Genomic DNA, 21,057 nt, shown 5'->3' on the forward strand with positions numbered 1-21,057 from the left:
GACTAGGTTTGATCAAGTCGGGGGTCAAGCTCAATGGTGGGGTCATCTTGGTCAAATTTGAACATATGGGTCAAATTCCAATTAAAATTTGGATACAGCAATGCTAGTGGTGTATTGCATTGCATCAAGGGCTATATATGGTCTATGAATCATCGCAAGTAATTAAAAAATTTTAAACTATTTTTTATTATGTTTTTTCATCAATTTCCATCATATTTTTGTTTTTTCAGATCAAAAATATAGGGTACCTTTAAAAACGCTTATAAACGAAAACGCTTCTAAACGCCAGTACCGCGTTTAGTCGCGTGTGGCGTTTGAAACGTGGAGATCTTAGGCGTCTGAACCCATTTATTTTGCTTTCAAAGAAACGCTGTTAAACAAGGGCAATAAACAAGACTGTGTACATGGTCACATAGGATAACACTGAATGAGTTCAGGGGCAGTTGAAAAAAGCGTCCAATTGCCTCTGAATATAGGTTTAGCAGCGTCCCGTGTACACGGGGCGTAAAAGTGACCTATAAACTGTACAACTCAATTGAAAAACAAACTGAAATCTTTTAAAAAAAAATAATGTGTGCACACCCTCTTATAACTGGGAATGTAATTGTGTTCAGAATTAAGCAATCACATTCAAACTCATGTTAAATATGAGTCAGTACACACCTGCCATCATTTAAAGTGCCTCTGATTAATCCCAAATAAAGTTCAGCTGTTCTGGTAGGTCTTTCTTGACATTTTCTCAGTCGCATCCTACAGCAAAAGCCATGGTCCGCAGAGAGCTTCCAAAGCATCAGAGGGATCTCATTGTTAAAAGGCAGATCAAGGGTACAAAAGAATTTCCAAGGCATTAGATATACCATGGAACACAGTGAAGAAATCAAGTGGAGAAAATATGGCACAACAGTGACATTACCAAGAACTGGATGTGCCTCAAAAATTGGTGAAAAGAGAAAAAAACTGGTCAGGGAGGCTGCCAAGAGGCCTAAAGCAACATTAAAGGAGCTGCAGGAATATCTGGCAAGTACTGGCTGTGTGGTACATGTGACAGCAATATCCCGTATTCTTTATATGTCTGGGCTATGGGGTAGAGTGGCAAGACGGAAGCCTTTTCTTACAAAGAAAACATCCAAGCCCGGCTAAATTTTGCAAAAACACATCTGCAGTCTCCCTAAAGCATGTGGAAAAATGTGTTATCGTCTGATGAAACCAAGGTTGAACTTTTTTGCCATAATTCCAAAAGATATGTTTTGCGCAAAAACAACACTGCACACCACCAAAAGAACACCATACTCACAGTGAAGCATGGTGGTGGAAACATAATGCTTTGGGGCTGTTTTTCTTCAGCTGGAACAGGGGCCCTAGTCAATGTAGAGGGAATTATGAACAATTCCAAATACCAGTCAATATTGGCATAACACCTTCAAGCTTTTGCTAGAATGCTAAACATGAAGAGGAACTTCATATTTCAGCATGACAATGACCCAAACCATACATCCAAATCAACAAAGCAATGGCTTCACCAGAAGAGGATAAAAGTTTTGGAATGGCCCAGCCAGAGCCCAGACCTGAATCCGATTGAAAATCTGTGGGGTGATCTGAAGAGGGCTGTTCACAGGAGATGCCCTCGCAATCTGACAGATTTGGAGTGTTTTTTGCAAAGAAGAGTGGACAAATATTGCCAAGTCAAGATGTGCCATGCTGATAGACTCGTACCCAAAAAGACTGAGCCCGGGTTCACACCTATGCGAATTAGATGTGCGTTTCCGCACATCTAATTCGCATAGCAGGAGAATGTCTCCGGGGCAGCTGTGGTGCGCACTGCACAAAAACGCTGTGCGTCTTTGGCTCCGTTTCAGGGCCGAATTCAGGCACAGAATCGGCCCTGATTCGTCCCTGAAATGGGGAACAGGGACGCACAGCGCTCCTGTGCGATCCGCAGCGCATTAGAGTGTGAACCCGGGCTCAGTGCTGTAATAAAATCAAAAGGTGCTTCAACAATGTATTAGTTTAAAGTGGTTGTAAACAAAAACAAATCAAAAAACCCTGCAAAACAAAGGCATAATGAAATTACTTACCTGAGATCGAAGCCCTCATCTTCGTTCACCGCTCCGTCGGCCGACATCGCTCCTGGAGATACTTCCGGTTATCGCGAGCTCCGGCGCTGTGATTGGCCGGAGCCACGATGACGTAACTTCCGCGCGGGAACCGGTAATGGCACAGGCTAACGGAAACAACGGCACTTGCATGTTGTTGCTTCAGTGCACATGTCTCGATGACGTCGGGACACATGCAATACAGGGGCTAGCTCCTAAACCGTGTAGGTTTAGGAGATATCCAGTGTAGCTACAGGTAAGCCTAATTATAGGCTTACCTGTAGCAAAAAGTGGTTGTAAAGGGTTCACAACCACTTTAAGGGCGTGCACACTTATGCATCCATTTTATTTCAGTATTTTTATTTTTACTTCCCTCCACCTAAAATAATTCAGTTTGTTGTAAAACTGAGTTGTACAGTTTATAGGTCACAATAAAGGTGGAAAAAGTTCTGAAATTATTTATCTTTGTCTCATTTTCTTACATCAGAGAAACCTGACATTTTATATCCACTTTGTGTGTATATATATATATATATATATATATATATATATATATATATATATATATATATATATATATATATATATATATATATATATATATACATACACACACACACACACACACTAGAGCTGCACGATTCAGGATAAAATGAAAGTCAATTTTTTTTGCTTAGAATAAAGAGAACAATTCTCGGCGTAACATCTTTCACATTATACAAAAAAATTGGGCTAACTTTACTGTTAAAGTGTATGTAAACCCAATGTCATCCTTTCTAAACTACTGCCATAGGGATTATCTATAAGGATATACATGCCTCCTGCATGTATCTTTACCTGTCAAATGTCTCCCCTCTGTCTGTTATTAGACCCGAAAAACTGCATATTCTGTGGGTGGGTCTGTTGTCTGGAGCTCGGTGGGTGGAGTCGTGATGTCAGTAGACTCCCCGCCCACCTCTACACTTTGCTGGCTACCTTTTTTTTTTTTTTTGACGGCTCTGCGCTTGTTACATGAATCCTGGAAATGCCGGATTAAGACTGTGAGGGGGTTGAATGGAGATCCCTTTTTTTTAACGATTAATCATGCAGCTCTAAAATACACACACATACACATATATATATATATATATATATATATATATACATACATACAAATGCACACACACAGTACTGTACAAAAGTTTTAGGCAGGTGTAAAAGAATGCTGTAAATTAAGAATGCTTTTGGAAATAGAAAAGTTAAAACTCTATTTTTATCAATTAACAAAATGGAAAGTAAATGAACAGAAGAGAAATCCAATCAATACAGTTTTCTAATGTACTTGGAAGGTAGTTTGATTCAAACATCTTGGAGAACTAACCACAAATATTCTGTGGATGTAGGCTGCCTCAAATCCTCCTGTCTCCTTGTGTAATCCCAGACATACTTGATGTAGAGATTAGGGCTCTGTGAGGGCCAAACCATCATTTCCAGGACTTCTTGTTCTGCTTTACGCTGAAGGTAGTTCGTAATGACACTGGCTGTGTGTTTGGGGTCATTGTCCTGCTGCAGAATAAAAATTTGGAGCCAATCACATTCCTCACTGATGGTATGGCATGATGAATTAGTATCTGCCTGTATTTCTCAGCACTGAGGACGCCATTCATCCTGACCAAATCTACAACTCCATTTTCAGAAATTCTGTCCCAAATTTGCAAGCAACCTCCAACATGCTTTACTGTTTCCTGCAGATGCTTAATGTTGTATTGCTCCCCAGCACTTGGGTAAACTACCTCCTGCTACTGCCAAGTATTTCCAATTTTGGCTCATCAGTAACCTGCTTCCATTTTTCTGCACCACAGTTCTTATGTTTTCGTTCACAGTTGAGTGGCTTAGTCTTGTTTCCATGTTGGAGGTATGGCTTTTTGGCCACAATTCTTCCATGAAGACCACTTCTGGCCAGATTTCTGCAGACAATAGATGGGTGCACCTGGGTTCACTTGTTTCCGCCAGTTCTGTGCACTGGTGTACATTTTCTGATGTTGAAAGGAAGGAAGCATGATGTTCCTTTAATCTGCTGCATTAATTTTCCTTGGCCAAACACTGCATCTACAGTCTTCATCTTTGACCATTTCTTCGTGTTAATTCAGAAACGCTTGAACAGCACATCTTGAAACCCCAGTCTGCATTGAAATATTTGCCTGGCAGAGACCTTGCTGATGCACTATAAGTACCTTGTGTCTTGTTGCTGTACTCAGTCTTGCCATGGTTTATGACCTGTGACATGAAATGGTCTTCCACAACCCCACCTTAGTAGCAGAGTTTGGCTGTTCCTCATCCAGTTTTAGGCCTCCTACACAAGCTACATATGAAATTGATGATCATTGGCACCTTCTTGTATAATTGCTTACTCATACACCTGACTCAAATCCTACAAAATTCCTGACTTTATGCAAGTGTTCAAATGATTCAAGTGTAAAAATTGATGTTGGTTTTAAGCCAAAGGGTAGTTACACAAAATATTGATTTGAATTTTCTTCTGTTTGCTCACTTTGCATTTTGTAAACGCATTCTTACTTTACAGCATTTCTTCACATCTGTCTAAAACTCTTGCACAGTACTGTATAAAATATATATACATATATATATATATATACACACAAACACACATACATACACACACACACGTATACACACATACCCCTACGAAAACAAATATGCACACACATATATGCAGTATAAACAACCTTTAGAGCACTGGTTAGATAAGAGGATTAATCTATATGATACATACCATGATCTATGGCAGCTTTAAGTGTCGCTTCACGATGTGTTGAACCAAGGGGGTTCCGCACAAATCGTCGACGGCGCCTCAAGTCATCTTCCCAGTAGTCAAGGCGCCAGAATTCCCGGGGACGGCTGCAACAAAACACAGGGAGCACACATGTTAGCCATTACTAACCAGCATGGTAGCAGTGAATTTTTGTAGAAAGCTTTCCTTGTTTGCTTAGGTTTTTTTCTCCCCCTTTACCTTTGTAAAACTGTCAGAATTCAATAATTGATGTGTCTCTTCAATAACCAGCAAACACAATATTACTGTAAGCTCATGAGCACTGCTGTGTCAATTATTTTTTTCCCCTTATAGAAATGTTTATTGAATCGATAAATGTAAATTCTAAAGAAAATAGAATAAACTTTCAGCATGTGCTGAGCACAATACACAATTCAATAATTATCATAAGAAACCAAGGCATCAGTTTGCCGCATTGTTATGGACTAAACTATTCCATTTCCTTAAGACGTAATTTTGCAGGGACATCCTAAAGGACCCCTGGCAAGCTTTTCTGCATTGTGCACCCAATCTGTTGACTAGGAAACAAGCACTTGCCCATCATGTTTTGCTTGCCGCAAAGGTAACACTGGTGGGAAGCTGGAAGTTACCAACCTATTTAATTTCCTGAAACACAGGGTGGACAATATTCTGGTAATATAAAGGCTCACCAGTATTCTAGATGATAAATACAAAGGATCTGGGAACCTTGTATAACACAACCACCTGGAAATGTAAACAGTCTTAGGGTACCTTAAAACATTCTGAGGGGAGCACCATATGGTCTTGGTTCTTATACTCCCATAATGGCTAGACGCTTTTGCTTTATGTGCACCCGTGTGTGGGGCAACAGTGCCTCCACTGAATGTGCCAGTCCTGTCTCTTATCTTGGCCTTTTCTTTTTTCACCCCCTGACTCTTGTCCCATATCTTCCCTTTAACATCATGCTAGTGAGTATTTTATTCCACTGTTAACATTACGAACAGTTGGCACTCTCTTTCTAAGGTGGTTTTGTCCATCCATCTAGATTTGTTTTTAAACTTTGTCATTATGCTTGTACATGAAACAATATGGCTTTAATAGCCATATAATTCTGAGTTGGGCGCACAATGTAGATTTCTTTGTGATTCTTTTGGATGCTGCTAAATAAATAGGCTAAAAATGACCATCTGTTTATTACACATCACTATTGAATGCTTGTTTGGTTTGCCCGGTGTAGAAATTATTGTATATTTCTTGAAACATTAATAAAAATATTGAAACAGAAAAAAGAAAAACTGTGTAAAAAACTCAAATTGGTAGCAGTTACCCCTTTTTATCAGATCTTGATGTTGGCGTAATAGGTATGAAACTTAGGGATATGTAAATGTGGCGGATAAAGGGAGGTTGTTCATGTAAGTAAAAGTGGGAAACACCAATTCACCAAGGAAGTATGTCTAATTATTTTACATAGAGACATATGAAGAATTGACCAATCAATGATTCACTTCATGTCTCCTGTCGTGCTCTCAGCTTTACTATTGGCTTATTGGGTCCCATAATATTGGCGCAAGAGGAAAGGATTGAAAGGTCTTTGATCTGAGTACTGGATGAAAAAGGGAGAGAATAGAAGGTCGAGTTGTAATAAGTGGGGGGAAGGGGTAGTTCCTACATATTGTCAGATAATGCAGTGTAAGCAGCCAAAGTTGGTTAAAGGAGTTCATTCAAACTGAGACCTATTAAACAACCTGACAACCTTCAAATGGTAGACATTATTTGAATATAAAAAGTCAAGGTTGTTTTGACTTGAACTCAGCATGCCCAAGTGTGTGTATTGAATTAGTCTCTCATGGGAAAGGTGCATCAGTTTTTACATTTCTGCATGTTTTTTAATTCTTGAGTACTGGACTATCAGAGAAGGCAGTTGTGTAGCATTCCTGTATGTCGAAATTATCAGTGTGGTCTTAATGTGAAATAGCAGGGTTTTTGTGTATATGTGTGGGTGCTGGTTGTAGGAACCACCACATGTACATAAAAGATACCCTTCTCTTTTGGACATCCCTAGCAAAGACTGTCTCTAAAGAAGAAAAGTTTGTGTAGGAGATGTGAGAAAATGTTTTAGTTATTCTCTTGGGTTTTCACATTGATGGGCCCTTTGATGTGATTGGAAATGTACCACTCACCCATTCTTGGTCTGTAAAGGTGGTATTTAAGTCCTGTTGCCATTTATAGCCCACGTGGTCAGCCTCTGGCCTCTGAGATTACTGGCCTGAGAACAATTTTGTTGAGTGTGGTGTTTAGGTGTCACAGTGGAGAATCACACAAACATAGCTTCTTCAGGGTAGTGAGGTCTTTGCTACAGTTATGACATGATAGATAAAAAGATTATCAGGGAGATGGCAAAGCTGCAGCTATGACCAGAGAGTTGCATCTATTGCATTTGAAGCATTAGTAGAGGACTGTCTGTCACAGAAAAAAACTCAATGGAAGTGGCGTTATGCTATTGAGTTCTATTGTGGTTGCTCGTTCTCCTGGAAGGAGGGGAAGGAATTAGTGGAGGAAATGCAGTGTTGTTCCAGATCAAAGCTAAAGGGTCTGAATTTGAGGAGAGATTATGATGTTGACAAAAGAGGTAGAATGACTTCAGTGTGTTGCCTAGGAGTGGGTGCTTGAGTAGTGTCACATAAAATTCTGATAAATCCATGGAGAAAAGTTAAAGAGGAAGTAAACTATAGGTAAGCTTATAAGACCAACTTATAGGTAGTGTAAATATCTCCTAAACGTGTACCATTTAGGAGATATTTACTGTACATGCAGCCAGTGACATTACTGACGCATGCGCTCTGAGCGAACGGCCACCCGTGCCGTTTCTTCAGAGCCCTGTGCTGTGAACGGTGGCTCCAGCACGCATGTGCGGGAGTGAAGTCATCGCGGCACTGGCCATTCACAGAGCCGGAGTCCGTGAACCCGGAAGCGAGACAGTTGAAGTTGGGAGCCCCTGCTGCGCTGATATTGCAGCGCTGGAACAGCTTTGTTTTAAAGGGCGTTTCACATAATGTGCTGGTATGCGATGTATACTAGTACATTGTGACTTTACCTTGCAGGAAAAAAGAAAAAAAAGTTCAGCGGTATATAACCGCTTTAATGGGGTTTTAGATAGAGAGAGTTCTAGAACCATCCATGCCTTAGTGGAAGTGTGTATGTTCCAGTAAACTATTCTAGTCAGTCAATTGGCAGACCCAGAAGCACTATTGCATAGCATGTCCTCTTCTGTGTTCTAAGAGGGTCAGAAATCATGTTGCTATCCATAGGCTTTATGCCCCTAGAGTAATGTACAAATTAAGGAGTGTAGAAAGCAAAAGAATGCTTCCGTTAGTAAATTGCTATAGTCTGTACAGTGTAGAGGATTCTAGGTGCCAGAGTCATCTTTAATATGGCTGTCTTGCTAAAACAGGAGTAAGCTCTATTCCAAGTTCTTATTTGATTAGCATAATTCGTTTTGCATAGTTGGGGTGCTATAGATTGGAAGGATTGGGTGGAAACTGGATTCCAAAATATGTAATGGGCTTTCAGCTCAAAGGGAAATTCTGTTGGCAGCCTACTGCAACAGCTTGCGGAAGCAAGGAGCAAAGGACAAATTTATTTTAAAGCAGTTGGAAATGTCAACAGTTTAGGGAGTATGATCTGTGGATAGGATAAAAACAGCAGATTGTTGGCAAGGCCACTAATTTGTGTTCCTTTTGTCCACCACCAGGCCTTGCATATTGGTACATAATTGTAAAAGTCAGGGTTCTAAGGTTAAGATAAAGATCAGTGTTGACAGGTGACATCATTGTCATGGGCTGTGGAAGGCATCCCACAGGTGGTCATTGACTATGCTGTGTTTATTATTCTTGCCATGTGAAGAACAACTATTGCCCATAACAAGGTAAGCTAATTATGAGATCAGAAAATTTCTCTAACTAGCTTTATCGTGAGCCATGTCAAATTATTAGTTAAGTAAATCTAAACACAATTTTCTTTTCTTTTTTAGATATAGGGTAGGTAAATGTTAGAACCCCTGTCATATTTTATTTGCTGTCTATGTCCCGCAGGGGAGATTTTCCTTCACTTCCTGTAGCAGACAAACAGGAAGTTAGGGAAACTCTCAAAGTAAAGGACATTCCTTAATTTCCTCATGGAAAATTCCCTTCTATTTTTGTTCCAGTCACACCTAACATTTTTGTACTTCCCATCACTTTGTCTCAATATTCAGCAGGACAAATATCTCCCCAGCAAGGATAGAGACAGCTCTATAGCTATAGAGCTGTCTCTATCCTTGCTGGGGAGATATTTGTCCTGCTGAATATTGAGACAAAGTGGTGGGAAGTCCAAAAATGTTAGGTGTCTCTAGAACAAAAATAGAAGGGAATAAATTAATAAAATAGAGAGAGTTTCAACACATCCACATTCTCCAAAACTTTAAAAAATAATTTATTTTTTATAGATAAATTCACAAAAGCAAATAAAGTTTAAGATTTACAACACAAATTTTTATAGTTGTGCATTAGATGGTGATAACCAAAAACAGTCACAGATCTAAAAAAAAACAGTGGCATTTGTTTTTCAGTGGGGGTAAAAGAGCAGTTTATATATCCTACCAGGTTTAACCGCTTGCCGACCGCCTCACGACGATATACGTCGGCAGAAGGGCGCGTACAGGCAGAATCATGTACCTGTACGTTGCCCTTTAAGAGGCGGGCGCGGCAAGCTCCGTGAGTCGGGTCGAGGGTCCCGCGGATTCGATCGCCGCGGGGATACCCGCGATCGCCTCATGGGAAGGAACAACGGGGAGATGCTGATGTAAACAGCATCTCCCCGTTCTGCCTAGTGACAGTGTCACTCGATCTCTGCTCCCTGTCATCGGAGCAGAGATCAGTGACGCGTAACATGTAGCCACCCCCCCCACAGTTAGAAACACGCCCCTAGGACACAATTAACCCCTACACTGTCACCTAGTGGTTAACCCCTTCAATGCCAGTGTCATTTACACAGGAATCAGTGCATTTTTATAGCACTGATTGCTGTCTAAATGACAATGGTCCCAAAAATGTGTCAAAAATGTCCGATGTTTCCGCCATAATGTCGCAGTCATGATAAAAATCGCTGATCGCCGCCATTTAAAAAAAAAAAATATATAAAAATGCCATAAAACTATCCCCTATTTTGTAAACGCTATAACTTTTGCGCAAACCGATCAATAACCGCTTATTGCAATTTTTTTTTTACCAAAAATATGTAGAAGAATACGTATCGGCCTAAACTGAGGAAAAAAAATTGTTTTTTTATATATTTTTGGGGGATATTATAGCAAAAAGTAAAAAATAATGCGTTTTCAAAATGGTCGCTCTATTTTTGTTTATAGCGCAAAAAATAAAAACCGCAGAGGCGATCAAATACCACCAAAAGAAAGCTCTATTTGTGGGAAAAAAAGGACGTCAATTTTGTTTGGGAGCCACATCGCACGACGGCGCAATTGTCAGTTAAAGCGACGCAGTGCCGAATCGCAAAAAGTGCTCTGGTCAGGAAGGGGGTAAATTCTTCCGGGGCTGAAGTGGTTAATGTACATATAGACATCAAAAGATACTTGTGTGGTTCAGAAAAAAAAAACTCTTTACTTACAATTTCAGCTTTATTGATTATGTCCAGCCTAACGAGATCCTATCATTACATCCCACTTTTCAATGATAAAGGAGAAGTTCACCTTCTATAACATGTTACACCCTTATTCAGAGTGTAACATGTTACTGATGCAGCAGCCCCTGCACCCCCCCTTCCCATAGTCCCTGATCTTCTCACAAACTTCCCATAGTCAGGGATCTTCTCACAAACTCTCACATACCTCCACCCACATGGCCACATCATTCATTCACAGAGTTCTGTGAATAAGAGAACTACAACTACCATCATCCATTGCGGTGATGGCTTGTAGTTCTCGAACTACCAGGACGCTGATGAGTGCTCTAGCCACTTGCCGACCGCCTCACGCATATATACGTGGGCAGAATGGCACGGGCAGGCAAAATCACGTACCTGGTACGTGATTGCCTTCCCGCGGGCGGGGGGTCCTATCGGACCCCCCCCCCCGTGCCAGCGGCGGTCGGCATTTGTCTGGGAGCGTTTAGAGATGAGCGGGGGGCCATCCGATCGTGCCCCCCCCCCTCGCGATCGCTCCCAGCCAATGAGAAACATCCCCTGCCTCTGTATAGTACACAGAGGCAGAGGATGTGATGTCATCTCTCCTCGGCTCGGCAGTTTCCGTTCCGGCGCCGAGGAGAGAAGACATGTAAGTGCACAACACATACACACACACACACAGTAGAAAATGCCAGGCATACTTTACACCCCCGATTGCCCCCCGATCCCCCCCAATCTCCATTCCCCCAGCTTTGTCGACCTGACACCAAGCAGTTTTTTTTTTTTTTTTTCTGATTACTGCATGGTGTCAGTTTGTGACAGTTAGAAGTGTTAGGGCAGTTAGTGTTAGCACCCTGTAGGTCTAGGGTACCCCCCTAACCTCCCCTAATAAAGTTTTAACCCCTTGATCACCCCCTGTCGCCAGTGTCACTAAGCGATCATTTTTCTGATCGCTGTATTAGTGTCACTGGTTCCGCTAGTTAGGGACGTAAATATTTAGGTTCGCAGTCGGCGTTTTATAGCGTCAGGGACCCCCATATACTATCTAATAAATGTTTTAACCCCTTGATTGCCCCCTAGTTAACCCTTTCACCACTGATCACCGTATAACCGTTACGGGTGACGCTGGTTAGTTAGTTTATTTTTTATAGTGTCAGGGCACCCGCCGTTTATTACCGAATAAAGGTTTAGCCCCCTGATCGCCCGGCGGTGATATGCGTCGCCCCAGGCAGCGTCAGATTAGCGCCAGTACCGCTAACACCCAGGCACGCAGCATACGCCTCCCTTAGTGGTATAGTATCTGAACGCATCAATATCTGATCTGATCTATACTAGCGTCCCCAGCAGTTTAGGGTTCCCAAAAACGCAGTGTTAGCGGGATCAGCCCAGATACCTGCTGGCACCTGCGTTTTGCCCCTCCGCCTGGCCCAGCCCAGCCCACCCAAGTGCAGTATCAATCGATCACTGTCACTTACAAAACACTAAACGCATAACTGCAGCGTTCGCAGAGTCAGGCCTGATCCCTGCGATCGCTAACAGTTTTTTTAGTAGCGTTTTGGTTAACTGGCAAGTACCAGCCCCAGGCAGCGTCAGGTTAGTGCCAGTACCGCTAACACCAATGCACGCACTGTACACCTCCCTTAGTGGTATAGTATCTGAACGGATCAATATCTGATCAGATCTATACTGGCGTCCCCAGCAGTTTAGGGTACCCAAAAACACAGTGTTAGCGGGATCAGCCCAGATACCTGCTAGCACCTGCGTTTTGCCCCTCCGCCCGGCCCAGCCCACCCAAGTGCAGTATCGATCGATCACTGTCACTTACAAAACACTAAACGCATAACTGCAGCGTTCGCAGAGTCAGGCCTAATCCCTGCGATCGCTAACAGTTTTTTTGGTAGCGTTTTGGTGAACTGGCAAGCACCAGCGGCCTAGTACACCCCGGTCTTAGTCAAACCAGCACTGCAGTAACACTTGGTGACGTGGCGAGTCCATTAAGTGCAGTTCAAGCTGGTGAGGTGGCAAGCACAAGTAGTGTCCCGCTGCCACCAAAAAGACAAACACAGGCCCGTCGTGCCCATAATGCCCTTCCTGCTGCATTCGCCAATCCTAATTGGGAACCCACCACTTCTGCAGTGCCCCTACTTCCCCCATTCACATCCCCAACCAAATGCAGTCGGCTGCATGAGAGGCATTTTCTTTATGTCCTCCCGAGTACCCCTACCCAACGAACCCCCTCAAAAAACATGTCGTGTCTGCAGCAAGCGCGGATATAGGCGTGACACCCGCTATTATTGTCCCTCCTGTCCTGACAATCCTGGTCTTTGCATTGGTGAATGTTTTGATTGCTACCATTCACTAATTGAGTATTAGCGTAGGGTACAGCATTGCACAGACTAGGCACACTTTCACAGGGTCTCCCAAGATGCCATCGCATTTTGAGAGACCCGAACCTGGAACCGGTTACAGTTATAAAAGTTAGTTACAAAAAAAAGTGTAAAAAAAAAAAAAAAAAAACACAAACAAAAATATAAGATAAAAAAAAAAATAGTTGTCGTTTTATTGTTCTCTCTCTCTCTATTGTTCTGCTCTTTTTTATTGTATTCTATTCTGCAATGTTTTATTGTTATTATGTTTTATCATGTTTGCTTTTCAGGTATGCAATTTTTTATACTTTACCGTTTACTGTGCTTTATTGTTAACCATTTTTTTGTCTTCAGGTACGCCATTCACGACTTTGAGTGGTTATACCAGAATGATGCCTGCAGGTTTAGGTATCATCTTGGTATCATTCTTTTCAGCCAGCGGTCGGCTTTCATGTAAAAGCTAATTAGCCTCTAGACTGCTTTTACAAGCAGTGGGAGGGAATGCCCCCCCCGCCACCGTCTTCCGTGTTTTTCTCTGGCTCTCCTGTCTCAACAGGGAACCTGAGAATGCAGCCGGTGATTCAGCCAGCTGACCATAGAGCTGATCAGAGACCAGAGTGGCTCCAAACATCTCTATGGCCTAAGAAACCGGAAGCTACGAGCATTTTATGACTTAGATTTCGCCGGATGTAAACAGCGCCATTGGGAAATTGGGAAAGCATTTTATCACACCGATCTTGGTGTGGTCAGATGCTTTGAGGGCAGAGGAGAAATCTAGGGTCTAATAGACCCCAATTTTTTCAAAAAAGAGTACCTGTCACTACCTATTGCTATCATAGGGGATATTTACATTCCCTGAGATAACAATAAAAATGATTTAAAAAAAAAAAAAAATGAAAGGAACAGTTTAAAAATAAGATAAAAAAGCAAAAAAAAAAAAAAAATAATAAAAAAAAAAAAAAAGCACCCCTGTCCCCCCTGCTCTTGCGCTAAGGCGAATGCAAGCGTCGGTCTGGCGTCAAATGTAAACAGCAATTGCACCATGCATGTGAGGTATCACCGCGAAGGTCAGATCGAGGGCAGTAATTTTAGCAGTAGACCTCCTCTGTAAATCTAAAGTGGTAACCTGTAAAGGCTTTTAAAAATGTATTTATTTTGTTGCCACTGCACGTTTGTGCGCAATTTTAAAGCATGTCATGTTTGGTATCCATGTACTCGGCCTAAGATGATCTTTTTTATTTCATCAAACATTTGGGCAATATAGTGTGTTTTAGTGCATTAAAATTTAAAAAAGTGTGTTTTTTCCCCCAAAAAATGCGTTTGAAAAATCGCTGCGCAAATACAGTGTGAAAAAAAAAAATGAAACACCAACCATTTTAATCTGTAGGGCATTTGCTTTAAAAAAAATATATAATGTGTGGGGGTTCAAAGTAATTTTCTTGCAAAAAAAATTATTTTTTTCATGTAATCAAAAAGTGTCAGAAAGGGCTTTGTCTTCAAGTGGTTAGAAGAGTGGGTGATGTGTGACATAAGCTTCTAAATGTTGTGCATAAAATGCCAGGACAGTTCAAAACCCCCCCCCCAAATGACCCCATTTTGGAAAGTAGACACCCCAAGCTATTTGCTGAGAGGCATGTCGAGTCTATGGAATATTTTATATTGTGACACAAGTTGCGGGAAAGAGACAATTTTTTTTTTGCACAAAGTTGTCACTAAATGATATATTGCTCAAACATGCCATGGGAATATGTGAAATTACACCCCAAAATACATTCTGTTGCTTCTCCTGAGTTCGGGGATACCACATGTGTGAGACTTTTTGGGAGCCAAGCCGCATACAGGAGCCCGAAAACCAAGCATCGCCTTCAGGCTTTCTAAGGGCGTAAATTTTTGCTTTCACTCTTCACTGCCTATCACAGTTTCGGAGGCCATTGGAATGCCCAGGTGGCAAAAAACCCCCCCAAATGACCCCATTTTGGAAAGTAGACACCCCAAGCTATTTGCTGAGCGGTATAGTGAGTATTTTGCAGACCTCACTTTTTGTCACAAAGTTTTGAAAATTGAAAAAAGAAAAAAAAAAAAAATTTTTCTTGTCTTTCTTCATTTTCAAAAACAAATGAGAGCTGCAAAATACTCACCATGCCTCTCAGCAAATAGCTTGGTGTGTCTACTTTCCAAAATGGGGTCATTTGGGGGGGTTTGTGCCACCTGGGCATTCCATGGCCTCCGAAACTGTGATAGGCAGTGAAGAGTGAAATCAAAAATTTACACCCTTAGAAATCCTGAAGGCGGTGATTGGTTTTTGGGGCCCCGTGCGCGACTAGGCTCCTAAAAAGTCCCACACATGTGGTATCCCCATACTCAGGAGAAGCAGCTAAATGTAATTTGGGGTGCAATTCCACATATGCCTATGGCCTGTGTGAGCAATATATCATTTAGTGACAACTTTGTGCAAAAAAAAAAAAAAAATTGTCACTTTCCCGCAACTTGTGTCAAAATATAAAATATTCCATGGACTCAACATGCCTCAAAGCAAACAGCTTGGGGTGTCTACTTTCCAAAATGGGGTTATTTGGGGGGGTTTTATGCCATCTGGGCATTTTATGGCCTTCAAAACTGTGATAGGTAGTGAGGAGTAAAATCAAAAATTTACGCCCTTAGAAATCCTGAAGGCAGTGATTGGTATTCGGGGCCCCGTACGCGGCTAGGCTCCCAAAAAGTCCCACACATGTGGTATCCCCATACTCAGGAGAAGCAGCTAAATGTATTTTGGGGTGCAATTCCACATATGCCCATGGCCTGTGTGAGCAATATATCATTTAGTGACAACTTTTTGTAATTTTTTTTTTTTTTTTGTCATTATTCAATCACTTGGGACAAAAAAAATTAATATTCAATGGGCTCAACATGCCTCTCAGCAATTTCCTTGGGGTGTCTACTTTCCAAAATGGGGTCACTTGTGGGGGTTTTGTACTGCCCTGCCATTTTAGCACCTCAAGAAACGACATAGGCAGTCATAAATTAAAGGCTGTGTAAATTCCAGAAAATGTACCCTAGTTTGTAGGCGCTATAACTTTTGCGCAAACCAATAAATATACACTTATTGACATATTTTTTACCAAAGACATGTGGCCGAATACATTTTGGCCTAAATGTATGACTAAAATTGAGTTTATTGGATTTTTTTTAGAACAAAAAGTAGAAAATATCATTTTTTTTCAAAATTTTCGGTCTTTTTCCGTGTATAGCGCAAAAAATAAAAACGGCAGAGGTGATCAAATACCATCAAAAGAAAGCTCTATTTGTGGGAAGAAAAGGACGCAAATTTCGTTTGGGTACAGCATTGCATGACCGCGCAATTAGCAGTTAAAGCGACGCAGTGCCAAATTGTAAAAAGTGCTCTGGTCAGGAAGGGGGTAAATCCTTCCGGGGCTGAAGTGGCTAGGTAGTACATTGATCTGTTCAGTCGTTTAGTAAATGGCTGCCCTTACCAGCTACGGCAGACAGCTACACTGACAGTCTGCAGGAGCCTTGCATTGCACCCTTGATCTGCCGATCACAGGTGCAATGCTTTACAGGCTCCTAAAAAAATAAATAATAAGACCCCTTTCACACTGCCAGCATTTTTCAGGCACTACAGCGCTAAAAAATAGTGCCTGTACAGCGCCTGAAAAAAGCGGCTCCATTCACTCCAGTGTGACAGGGAGTCACAAAAAGTCCTGCCAGCAGCTTCTTTGGAGCGGTGAAATCAATGGGGCAGCACTGTGATACCGGCGGCATTTTGCGGGCGGACTTAACCCCTTTTCAGCCACTAGCCGGGGGTTAAAACCGCCCAGCTAGAGGGCGAATAGCGCCGCTAAAATGACGGTAAAGCGGCGCTAAAAATAGCGCTGCTTTACCGCCGACGCCCCCTGTGGCTCGGTGTGAAAGCCGTCTAAATGCACTTTTTTTACCTGCAAAAAAGTGGGCATTTATTTTTATTTACAAGGTGAACGTTCAGAGATAACTACCTACTTGTATACCCACTAGTGATATAATCTGCTCCATCTTCTTATAGTTATCACTGCTTAAAGGGTTAAATGAATTGTACACTTCCAGGAGTGTTCAATCCCTAGCTATGCCAGCCACAAATGTAGCTTCCTTTCCCTGCTGCTAAGTCCCCTTTATTGGTGTGTGTTTCCCAGGTCAGCCTTATGTTGCTTAAATGAAAGCATGAGTGCACAAAGGCAGAGAACAGGCAGCTCTCTGCTGAAGGCACTCAAGAATCTTGGAATTTGTACAACAGCATTGCTATGAAAGGTGCAAACAAATTGTTTGCCTGAAAATGAGATCTAAGCCTGTGTGCATGGCAAGGCAATAAAGCACATTTGCAGTATCAGACAGCATAAATGGAGTGACAGCTCTAGAGAAGGTTGAACGAAAAAACCTGACAAAACAGATTCCGGCATCCACACAAGCGATCCCCCCCCCCCCCAAACAGAATACACAGATCAGCAGCCATTGGCGCTCATCAAATGCTGGTTTTCCAGAAGGGCGGTTTGACAGAAGCCAGTCTAACGACTGGCTTCTGTTGAACATAGAGGGATACGCACACATCAAAATTCTGTTGATTCCTGCTGAACCAGCTGAATTTTGAAATGTGTATACCCTGCTTAGGTCTACTGGGTATTCTGCCATTGCATCCAAGATAATGGTGCCCAGCAGCAGAGTTTCAGACAGCTAGTTCCAGGAAAAGTATGTCACTAAGAAGCTAAAAGGCTTAAAGGAAACTTAAAATGAGAGAAATCTGTTTGCTTTCAATTGCCGATTTTCAAACAACACTAATTGTCTGGGTGTCTCCGACTTTAAACTTTCTAAGTCAATGAGCAACTGCAGCCTCCATATTCAATTTCTACACATTTCCTCTAAACGTCAAAGGCCAAGAACTGCAAAAAGTTCAGAAAAGTCAGGAATAATAGGGCTGCACAACGAACGCGTGACGTAGCGATGTGGACGGGGGAGTGGGCGCTATCTTGTTGGTAGGAAGTGCTGGACGCTTTCTGATTGCCTGTACCTCATTCCATAGATGTGAGTTTTATATACTGTTTTATTACAATAAATTAAACCTTCTGTCGAATATCTGCGCAATGAGAATGTTTCTTCCATTTTTTACTTATGTGGCCGCTGGGCTATAGCTTTGGGAGCATTCCGCTTAGTCAAGTGTTTACTGGGCTGTTTACACCTGGTCGGTCAGTAAGAGAGGGACCTCTGTAACGCAGTAAATAATATGAAGCGTGGATCTGACCAACTATACATCTCTATATTGTGCATATCCAATGCACTGACGGTAAGAGTCTGTAATATTGGGTGTTGGTGACGGTTCTTTCCCTTCAGTTCTTGAACACTTCCGATGGATTTCTGAACCTTTTTCTTGATGGACCATATAATAATATCAACTTATATGTTTATGATGAACGCATTGTTTATTATCACCATTTTTTAGCGCTGCACCTTTTACCCTCTACTTTTCGTATTGTATCCAGGAATAGTGGCTGCTTTCACACAAGGCTTCATAGAAAGGTATTTCTCTTTTTGACAGCTTTCCTTTAACCACTACACTGCCTCACTATGCTTATCAATGATCAACTGATTGCATCGCTGATGGATATTGAGTGTTAAATGGTTCTAAAGCTTCAATCGATCCAGTGCTGGGCACAGCTGGAACTCTTTCCTTCTTCTCTTCCTCTTCACATTGGCTCCTGCTGCTGTCAATCAAATGCTTTGAGGATGAAGCAGTGGGGGCGGTTTTATAGACATACACAGCTCGGGAGCGAGCATGCACGTTTGCCCCCCCCCCCCCCCCAATAGCAAGCTGCTTGCTATTGGGGGACAAGTAGAAGAGGAGGAGCCAAGATTGCTAGGAGGAAAACAACTAAGAAAAGGAGGTTTGCAGAGTGCAGGTGAGTTTAACATGTTTATCATTGTAATGTAAAAAAAAATAATTTAGTAACACTTTAAACAGGGTATACAGTAGTAGAATATAGAATTGGTTTGGTAATGGTAGCGTCTTTTAGTTCTAAAAACATTGTAAGAACTTTATTTTTTCTATTAGTGGCGTTAAATCGACAATCATTTTCAACCGCATTGACTATAAAATTTGAGGGTGCAGGATTAAACCGTTTTTCTTGAATGTACAAATTTCAAACAATGTACCGGTTTTCATCCCGTAAAGTTCATTTGTTCCAAAATTGAATATTAAAAGCAAATGAAATCTTGAACTACTTTCAAACGACATTTGAATGTACTAAGAATTTTTTGTACAAATTTTTCCTTGCAAGTCTAATAGTTTATACACTGTATACACCCAGCTTTGTTTGCCCTATTCCTGTTATAAAGTATTTGTATTCACTGTACGAGGATAAGAGATTGGAAAGAATAGTTTAAAAACAAATACTTAATGATCTTCCTCATTATTATTTCTACAGACAATTTTTATCTATTATAACCTAAAAGTCTCTTTAGGAATGTCCTTGAGAAGAACAATATCACTTTTTCGTCTGCGGAATTTCTCCTCATGGTAGGAAGGTGAAATGAACACTAAATATATCATTGTAAAATGAACTGCTGACATTGTGATCAACTTCCTTGCACACTAGTGGCATGCGCTCCGATTTCAGGCTCATTTCAGCCCCAGCAGGGCATCTCTCCTAGAGACCGCATTTATAAAACCGAATAGGGAAAAGCTATTATAAATATAGGATAGCATTACCTATATTAATCAAAGTCTGCCCCCTTTCATCATTTTTCTTCCTAATTTGTGCTTTTGCCTTGCAAGGTCAGTAAATCATGCTGAGCACCATTTGCCTTGAAAGTGTTAACTTTAATGAAAATCTTGCTTGTGTACGCTCACTATGATAATAAAATATTACTCTGTTTAAATGTGCAGGAATTTAATTAAAATCATGTCCTAAAATATTAATAACCTTTAGCCTCTAGGGTACAAAAATCACATATGCTGTGCTTTTCCATTTGAATTCTTTAAACAGAGGACATGCTATACACTATCTGTTTTTTTTAACCACAGCACCAGGGAGCTGCGTTCTGCAGATCTAACCATCTGGGTAAGAAAACATTTACCATTTACCCAGGCACATCTACCTCTGGTATAGTCATTTCATTTATAACCATTTATATCTGTATCTTATGACTGTACTCAGGTCTGAAACATGCAGGACTACATAAGGCTATAAAAAAGCATTAAACAAAGGATTTATACAAGTCTATAAAGAAATAAGTAATGTGGGCTAGGTGTCTCATATAGAAAAAATGTTCAACAGTTAACAATAATAAAAAAATAATAATAACAATAATCTTTTCTACCAGGACATTGTATTCAAAATGTACTAATCAGTGGTTGCAGATGCTACTCGATGGCAAATGTTTAAACATGTCCCCATGGTAGAAGCCGATTAAATAATCGACTTATGTTGAGCAGGATGGATGATTCACTGCTGAACATTTATGCACGATTTTGTTTTTCTTTTTTTTTTTATTTCAATGTATTATCAAATGACACATTTATATATTTAGCTAAAATCTTTGTGAACATTTTAATAATACCAATGTATCTCTAGTGAACTTAACCCCCAGAACAAAACCCATTGCTAATGCCATGAGTTTAGTGTTATGCAGGGGCTTTGGTGCTAGAATTTTTTCTGTCACTCCTATGTGCGCAGTGACATAACATGTGTAGGGCAATTGCACGTGTGCACGCGTGTGTGTGTGTGTGTGTGGAGGGGGGCTCTAAAATGTTTTGAAAAATTAAAAGGAGCTTATGCGCTACTCAGTGTATAGATTACAAAAATAATCAAGTGATAAAGTGCTGTAAATAGTGGTTAATAAAGCTGCTAAACTCCTATAGTGTCACTAACATCAATGATGATAAAAACTTATATGATGGAGCAGCCCTAAATCAAGATACACCAATATAAATATACCTATCAAATATCATACATTCAAATAACGTAAAAATTTTGAAAAATATATGAAGATATATATATGATAGATATATCTCTCTCTATATAGATATCTATCTATATCTATATAGATATCTATCTATATCTATATAGATATATATATATATCTATATAGATAT

General features: G+C 40.9%; 1 protein-coding gene across 1 annotated transcript in view; it reads right to left on the reverse strand.

Annotated features, from left to right (window-relative positions):
* LRBA (LPS responsive beige-like anchor protein) overlaps positions 1-21,057 on the reverse strand; it is a 1,038,582-nt gene that overhangs the window by 433,883 nt on the left and 583,642 nt on the right. The window contains exon 37 of the mRNA XM_073604899.1: positions 4,867-4,991. Coding sequence (XP_073461000.1) covers positions 4,867-4,991 — 125 coding nt within the window. The remainder of the gene's footprint in view (positions 1-4,866; positions 4,992-21,057) is intronic.

Source organism: Aquarana catesbeiana, linkage group LG01 (assembly GCF_042186555.1).
Source record: "Aquarana catesbeiana isolate 2022-GZ linkage group LG01, ASM4218655v1, whole genome shotgun sequence".
In the NCBI taxonomy this organism is placed as follows: domain Eukaryota; kingdom Metazoa; phylum Chordata; class Amphibia; order Anura; family Ranidae; genus Aquarana; species Aquarana catesbeiana.